Genomic DNA, 8,767 nt, shown 5'->3' with positions numbered 1-8,767 from the left:
TATTTTATATTACACTCAGCATCACCACTGCTTCCTATGGGGGTAATTTACTTGTCTTTCTGGAATGTGGTATTCACCATGTGGCATTCTGATATTTACAGAAATTTCCTTAGATAATTGAGGAGCTGCAGACATACAGTAAGTATCAGTGTCCCCTGTGTGAACTACAGTTCAATCAACTGGAAAACTTCCTACAGTACTGTACTCCCTGCTAGGATGAATCAGTGTTAAAAACAAACACTAGAAAGGATTGATATAATAACCGAAACAATTATAACTGCATTTATCACACCAAATAAATCAGTAGGCAACATGGTTTCAAATGAAGGCTGCCAATACTTTAGTCTGTGTTTGCATATTCAGTTAAACTAGTGCGTGATTAGCCTCCAGGTAGTTGCAGTCAGGAGGAAGATATGGTGCTGGAGTAGGCTGTGGGCATGAGGGCAGCATGTGGAGGGGAGGGGGGTGGAACAATGTGGGCAGACCCTAGGGAGGGGGCGGAAGTGGGGCACAGTGGGGCACAGTGGAGCACTCAGACTCTGCTGGTTACTGGGGTCACAGTACAAAGTGTCTCCTTGAGTAAACATCCTGGCTGTGGCTCAGCAATACTGGAATCACAACTCTGTATTCTGGAATGTTCTCCAACGGACGCCAAGTTTGTTCTGCCAAAGTCTCTTACCTTTATCTTGGGCAGCTTTTTGTTTGCGGCTGGGTCCCTTCACTGCACTGCAAAATGGTTAGCTAAGCAGCAGGCCCAGATGGTGCTGAGCAAGGGGGAAAGGAGTCTGCCCCAGGATAACTGTCAATTCACTGGAGCCACTCTAAGCCTAACTGTGGACAATCAATTAGGCCTGATGTCTACAATATGTCTAGCAAGCAAACAAAGACAACTAAACTCTCTGAAAACAGAAGCCAATCAGCCTTGTGTTCTGCAACCTCTTTAAGCTAGTTTTGTTTGGGCTATGAGCTGCAGGATGGCATGATGTTGCCTGGTCAAAAAGTCTAGTCAAGAACACATAGTAATCACAGTAAGACAGACATGTATAGTGAATGGGGAGAGAGGAAGACACCCTGACAACATGACGGTTCATAAATATTTAGACACCTAGGAGAGTGGACGATGACAACGTAGTGCACACTACATCTGGGACGCAAACAGCTGAAATATTTTTACTGTCATAAACAGTATTTAAAGACTAATCACTATCCTGAGTTTAAAGCAGATTAACTCTTGTGTTTTCAACTGTTTACTCCTGTTTAAATATTTTTGAATAGTTACTTTATTTTAAAAGAAACACTGAATATTTTATAATTTTATTGACATTGTTAAAGCCCCATTTCTAATATTTACACTTCTGTATACATAAAATAAATAGTACAATTATTATATATGTTCTAGGTCTGCTGGACACTTGGAGAACACATTCCCTGTGGTAACACAGCTGTATGATTTCTGTTAATACATTGATCAGTATTGTTCTGTATTGCCTTCTTGTGTGTGTGTCACATACATACCACCCTGGATAATGTTGTCTTCTAATAAATAAATACATACATACATACATACATACATACATACATAAATTCATACATAATGTAGCCAACCTGAGTTCCTGAGAAAGATAGTAGGAATCTACGTATGGGAGGGGTTGTTTTGTTTTTAGTTGGAAAAATACAGCTATAGCCCTAGATTATAGTGAACCGCAGTATTGATTTTAAGTTTGGCAGTTTGCAGTGACCACTAGAGCACACAAAGAGCAAACATTTGCTCTGTGTTGGGACATATTGTTTGAACAGGAAGATCTGGACAAGTGGGCAGAGTTTACCTGCCCAGTGGAGTGTATATAATTATCAGCCAGTTGCTGCCCTTTAATCTGAGAGCTGCTGTGCACAGGGGCTCTGTGCAGTCTGCTGTAGATCCCTGTTGGTCCTGTATTTGTGTGGACATGCTGAGTCTCAGGCTGCTATCCCTGCTTCTTCTCTCCCCCAAGCTGTGCCTCTCTGCAGCTGGGGCTGACAAGGTGCAGGTCTTTTGCGATGACAAAGATGTGGAGGCAGCTGTAGATCTGGCCATACTTGAGTACAACCAGCAGCTGCAGCACTCCAATCACTTTGTCCTGTACCAGATCAATGAGGCCTGGAGTGTAAGTGTTAATCCAACACAGTTCAATAACTGTTGTTATTGCTGTCATTGTAGCCTGTTTTGTGTGTCTTTAAAAAATGTTTTAAAGAAAATTAATTCAAAGAAATTGAGACTAATTCAGGGTTCAATGTTGAATTGCCTGAGATCAGTGTATTTGTATACTGTCACATAAGTTCTGTACTGGTTGTTGTTTTCTTTCAATATATAAACAATTTATCCAGGGAAATTATTGCACTTCTCTTTTTATTCTATAAAAACTAAACTAACTCTTTCTGAGAGATCAAGGGCCTGATTTCCCAAAGTTAGGAACAGGTTTACTAAGGAATGAGGACAGAATATATGTCTATAAGACTTACTGTAACACACTGGCAGTTTATCTACTGACTGGATATGGTAGCAAGAAGTTGCCATAAGTGATTATAATAAAAAAATCTGCATTCAATTTAAGAAATTTTACTTTTACCACCTATGGGATTTAGGGGAAATTAGGCCCTGTAAAATATCCAGTTTGGTGTTTGAACTGAATTGAACTCCTGTAAATCTGAAATCTGACAAGGAATAATTACTGCAAAGACTGCATTAAATCAAAACTTTGACCCACCCGCTAATGGAAAACTACACAACTGTACTCAGTTGCGGCTTAATTTTTAGTTAGATGCCACTTTCTTCTAATCAGAAATGTAACCGCTATGATGTACAGGTTTGTAGTTTGCAATTAGCAGGTGGGTGAAAGTTTTGATTTAATCTGGCCCTAAGTCACTTCTCTCTCTCTCTCTCTCTCTCTCTCTCTCTCTCTCTCTCTCTCTCTGCATCTCTTTCTTAGGCTACCAATGACTTGGACAAGGAGTACTCCCTGACCTTTTCAGTCAAACCATCTGACTGTCCTGCAGGGCAAAAAAAACATTGGAAAGAATGCAACTATGTGGCCAACAGTAGGCTGGTGGTGAGTAGTTTATCTTATTGCCTGAAGCACGTCTTTCATAGGTGGAGGAAACAGCTGTGTATCAACTATGTCACCCTCTCTTCTACAGGCACCCATGCCTTGCACTGCTGCAGTCCTGATCAACAATGCTGAGAAGATACAGAATGTAATTTCAGTTAACTGCACTAGTGTTGGTAAGATTAAATGTGACCAATAATAATAATAATAATAATAATAATAATAATAATAATAATAATAATAATCTTAGTAGGGTTGTTTTTCTTAGCTCTGTGTAGGGTGTACTTTGAGATCAGTACTAGTGCTAAATCCCAGCCATAGTGAAGACAGCATGTCATGTTGTGTGGGTGGGTGCTTGTGTAACTGGAGTGTGTCTTCTACATTGTCTGTTTTGCAACCCTTATAATAGAATAGAAAAAATATGTGTAATAATCATATATTCATCTAATTTTAATAGTTATTTTATTCTGTTAATTATGTATTAACTCAGTAATTTATTATTTATTTGGTCTTATTTGTATGTAGCTGAGCCCACCATTGTACCCAGAGAGGCTCCCTGTGTAGGATGCCCTTCGGAAATATCAACCAACAGTCCAGACCTGGTTGAACCAGTGAAGCTGGCTGTAGCAGCAATCAACACGCAGATCAATTCCTCTGATCACTTTTCCCTCCACCAAATCCACAAAGCCACACGACAGGTCTGTGTTATGGTCAGAACAGCACAGTGCAGCCTGAGTCACTGAGAGACAGAACAGTTTAGATATCTGATGTATCATTTTGCAATTAAATACATAAATAAATAAATAAATAAATAAGCACATATATAAATCTCATAGGACAAGATATCTTTTCACTGCTTTACATATTTTGAATTTGTCCAAAAAACAATACTCATTTGAATTCTCTATTGCAGACATTTTGTTTCCCAAACCTTGTACTTTGTACTGTACTTTGGAACAAAAAGCTGATAGCAGCTGCAATCACTCAAATATTTTTGTGTGCAAGTGCTGCCCTCTGTTGTTGTCAACAGGCAGAGGTGCTCAGGGGCCACACTGGAGCCCAGTGGCACTGCACCCCATTCTTCTGCACCAGATGTAAATATCTCTTTGCAGAAACTCATAATTTAATATAGAATTCAGTGATCCTGCACCAGAAAGTGAATTTGTAATTGTAACACTTTAATTGGGTTTATCTTTTATATCGTTTTATGATATTTGTGTAAAATAAGTTAATTGTGATATTTATTGTTTTTTTCTAATTTGAATGTGTTCAGAATATCATCTTCTGCAGTAAAACAATAGTCTGAGCCCCCTGACTTTTGTTCTGTATAAAGTTGCTGCTGGTGAATAATGACCATGAATTTATGCTTACAACTTTTGTAGGTGGTAGCTGGATGGAAATATGCCCTTCAGCTGTCAGTCAAAAAGACCAACTGTTCCAAAGCAGAGCACAAGGAGGTTACCTCTGACTGCCACCCAGACACAAAGCTGGCGGTAAGGGGGAGAGATAACAAAGCACAAGGAATGACCATTACTTGGACTGGAAAGGAACCTGTAAAACACACACACACACACACACACACAAACACACAAACACACCCATATACATACGCTCTCTCTCTCACACGCGCACACAAACAAACAAACATACACATTGACCTATACTTTTTTAGCAGTAGTGTAATATTACTCTTTATTATGCCAGGGGCTCCTGTTCCCCATGTAACACAGAGTTAACCATCACTTCTGGACAATGAAACTATCAACCCAGCTCCTTTCCCTGCCCATTTAATTTAAACTGGAATTCTTTATATAATAAGAATCATTATCTCTTTAAACCAATATATAACATATATATACAGTGAGGGAAAAAAAGTATTTGATCCCCTGCTGATTTTGTACTTTTGCCCACTCACAAAGAAATGATCAGTCTATAATTTTAATGGTAGGTGTATTTTAACAGTGAGAGACAGAATAACAACAAACAAATCCAGAAAAACGCATTTCAAAAAAGCTATCAATTGATTTGCATGTTAATGAGGGAAATAAGTATTTGACCCCTTCGACTTAGTACTTGGTGGCAAAACCCTTGTTGGCAATCACAGAGGTCAGACGTTTCTTGTAGTTGGCCATCAGGTTTGCACACATCTCAGGAGGGATTTTGTCCCACTCCTCTTTGCAGATCCTCTCCAAGTCATTAAGGTTTCGAGGCTGACGTTTGGCAACTCAAACCTTCAGCTCCCTCCACAGATTTTCTATGGGATTAAGGTCTGGAGACTGGCTAGGCCACTCCAGGACCTTAATGTGCTTCTTCTTGAGCCACTCCTTTGTTGCGTTGGCTGTGTGTTTTGGGTCATTGTCATGCTGGAATACCCATCCACGACCCATTTTCAATGCCCTGGCTGAGGGAAGGAGGTTCTCACCCAAGATTTGATGATACATGGCCCCGTCCATCGTCCCTTTGATGCAGTGCAGTTGTCCTGTCCCCTTAGCAGAAAAACACCCCCAAAGCATAATGTTTCCACCTCCATGTTTGACGGTGGGGATGGTGTTCTTGGGGTCATTCCTCCTCCTCCAAACATGGTGAGTTGAGTTGATGCCAAAGAGCTTGATTTTGGTCTCATCTGACCACAACACTTTCACCCAGTTCTCCTCTGAATCATTCAGATGTTCATTGGCAAACTTCAGACAGGCCTGTACATGTGCTTTCTTGAGCAGGGGGACCTTGTGGGCGCTGCAGGATGTCAGTCCTTCATGGCGTAGTGTGTTACCAATTGTTTTCTTGGTGACTATGGTCCCAGCTGCCTTGAGAACATTAACATGATCCTCCCGTGTAGTTCTGGGCTGATTCCTCACTCTTCTCATGATCATTGAAACTCCATGAGGTGAGATCTTGCATGGAGCCCCAGAGCGAGGGAGACTGACAGTTATTTTGCGTTTCTTCCATTTGCGAATAATCGCAACTGTTGTCACCTTCTCACCAAGCTGCTTGGCGATGGTCTTGTAGCCCATTCCAGCCTTGTGTAGGCCTACAATCTTGTCCCTGCCATCCTTGGACAGCTCTTTGGTCTTGGCCATGGTAGAGAGTTTGGAATCTGATTGATTGATTGCTTCTGTGGTCAGGTGTCTTTTATACAGGTAACGAGCTGAGATTAGGAGCACTCCCTTTAAGAGAGTGCTCCTAATCTCAGCTCGTTACCTGTATAAAAGACACCTGGGTGCCAGAAATCTTGCTGATTGATAGGGGATCAAATACTTATTTCACTCATTAACATGCAAATCAATTTATAACTTTTTTGAAATGCGTTTTTCTGGATTTTTTTGTTGTTATTCTGTCTCTCACTGTTAAAATACACCTACCATTAAAATTATAGACTGATCATTTCTTTGTCAGTGGGCAAACGTACAAAATCAGCAGGGGATCAAATACTTTTTTCCCCCACTGTATTTTAGAGACAAATAAACATACACCTACATGCTTATCACAGGACATGTTTGAACTAATTAGTAAAAACTAGATTTATTGTCCCTAATTGAGAAAGGCAAATCAGGGCATTGTTGTGGGAATGGCCGCTGCACTCACTGTTACACTTCATGAAGAAACACAATTCAAATGCAGGTAGACAATAACCAGTTTCCGTTCAGGCTGTTGTTGTTGTAGCACTTCCAAATGCCTGTGTTTTTCCCACCCTGTAGGTTTACACTCTTTGTAATGCCACAGTTTACATTGTGCCATGGAAACAAGAGAATGACACACATGCTGAATGTGGATCGCTTGTGGTAAGTCTTCTAGCATTCTAACCATGTGGTTCCAATAATGCTTTGCACATGTATATTATTTTTCTTATGGAAAATGTGTGTATTCAGGAATTAAAATTCCGTAACATTTTTCACATTTCCCCATAAGTGAAAAGATATTTACCTGCCACAACAGGACTGAGTATGTGCATGTGGTAAATATATTCTCTGTGCCTATTTTATAATTGAATGATTAACCATGCTTGTGTTTACAAGGGCTGCTATTGAGCACACTCCCCAAAGCTACACACACCTATGCTACAGTTGTATTAATTGCAAAATATAATAATTCCACTTGATGAGGTGGGACTATAGATGTTGCTACTGCTTCTACAGACAAAACTAAACTTATTCTTACCATTGTGTGCATGTATGTGTGTTTATGTTTTTATATTTTTTCATTTAGGATGATTTGGTGCGTCGGCCACCGGGCTGGTCTCCATTCCGCAGTGTTTTGTATGTAAGCCTTGAGGAGGTGTCCACCAGGGCACGTCGACGTCAGGATAAAAAAAATAAGAAAGGTCAAGGGCACGGACATGAGTACGGGCATGGACATTTACATGGGCATGGACATGGGCAGAATCATAACCATGAACACAAGGAGCATGGCAGAAGCAGCAATCATGATGAGCATGGCAAAAACAAGAAAAACGAGGAGCAAGAATCCTCCGAGGAGTCTCACGAGTATGGCACCACGAAGGCCCAGCCCGCCCCCATCACCACTTTGGCACCACTGGCCCCACACACCCCACGTGTCACTGCAGCCCTCCCGAACAGCACCATTGCCCCAGCCAATTCTCCAACCACCAATGCTGGGTTGCATGCCGGACTGGAGCTGCCTGAGGCCCCACCATCCCCCTTCCACTGCCCCTCCAAGCCCTGGAAACAAGAGGCCATATTGACCAACCCACCCCCACCACACCCCCCCAAGCCACAGCCCAGTGCCGACATCATCAATGATGCAGGCTCTTTCAGCAACTTAGACTTAGTGAAGTAAATGCACCCCTCCCACTGTGGGGCAGGTACAGCTCAAATTAATACACAGCTTCCCCAAACTACACCTTGTCTGTGTGCTTTTATATTTTATTATTTACATGTGAAACATTGCTTTTACGTCAAAGACTAATTTTTGATTCAAGTTGTAATTAGTCTGTCTAAAAGATTTTGAATGATTTAGGTACATACATTCAATTACTTTTCTGACCTCTCTGGCACCTGGATTCACACAGAAACAAGTGTGTGTATGAAGTATTTTCATGGTTTATTAGAAGTGAACTTTTCTACACTTTATTAGGCCTCATCTGATGTAATGTATATGTGCTTAAAGTATTTAAATATACAGTAAGTACCAAACTCTTTTTTTGTCAGATTTTTTCTAGTACACAAAATAGACATTCTTGAAAAATGATGTGTGTGTGTGTAAGCAAATTGTTAATTGTTTATCCACCATAATACTATACATCTCTTAAGGCATACACTGACATAACTTACAAACTAAGGGCGGTTTAATTTGCCCTAGATCAAGTCCAACAGGAAATAAAGAACAGAGATTTTTTTGTTTTTGTATTAATGTTCCACAATAACAATGCATAATAAAAAATGACTACATATGGATGACAGCTATATAAGATTCTAATCTTCTGGCATACGATAATTGTATTCACAATGCCTAATATGTGTATATGTATATTATTTTAAAGTGATGTTTTACCCTCATACTATTATATGGAGCTGGGGGTTCACAATCAGGGGTGCAGAAAATAAAATAAAAAACACTGGTGCATTTAATTAGTAGTTGTTATAGGCGTTTGTTAAATAACTTTACGATATTTACGATACGATATTACAATAGTATAATTGTATGGAACACATAATGCTTAATACATG

At 40.2% G+C, this 8,767-nt stretch overlaps 1 protein-coding gene across 1 annotated transcript; it reads left to right on the top strand.

The window, feature by feature from the left end:
• Window positions 1-1,860: 1,860 nt before the first annotated feature.
• kng1 (kininogen 1) lies at window positions 1,861-8,494 on the top strand. Its single transcript, XM_066708823.1, has 7 exons — window positions 1,861-2,144; window positions 2,967-3,086; window positions 3,175-3,259; window positions 3,609-3,781; window positions 4,466-4,576; window positions 6,779-6,862; window positions 7,287-8,494. The coding sequence occupies exons 1-7, from the start codon at window positions 1,947-1,949 to the stop codon at window positions 7,875-7,877; spliced, it is 1,362 nt and encodes a 453-aa protein (XP_066564920.1). The 5' UTR covers window positions 1,861-1,946; the 3' UTR covers window positions 7,878-8,494.
• The last annotated feature ends 273 nt before the right edge of the window (window positions 8,495-8,767 follow it).

Source organism: Amia ocellicauda, chromosome 7 (genome assembly GCF_036373705.1).
Source record: "Amia ocellicauda isolate fAmiCal2 chromosome 7, fAmiCal2.hap1, whole genome shotgun sequence".
In the NCBI taxonomy this organism is placed as follows: domain Eukaryota; kingdom Metazoa; phylum Chordata; class Actinopteri; order Amiiformes; family Amiidae; genus Amia; species Amia ocellicauda.
The sequence above is the reverse complement of the archived record's forward strand: the minus strand, read 5'-3'. Positions and strand labels throughout refer to the sequence as shown.

Coding starts and splice junctions, on each gene's coding strand:
- kng1 (XM_066708823.1), top strand. CDS start 1,947: ATGCTGAGTCTCAGGCTGCTATCCCTGCTTCTTCTCTCCCCCAAGCTG. Junction 3,260..3,608: donor AGTTAACTGCACTAGTGTTG/GTAAGATTAAAT, acceptor ATTTGTATGTAG/CTGAGCCCACCATTGTACCC. Junction 6,863..7,286: donor CTGAATGTGGATCGCTTGTG/GTAAGTCTTCTA, acceptor TTTTTCATTTAG/GATGATTTGGTGCGTCGGCC.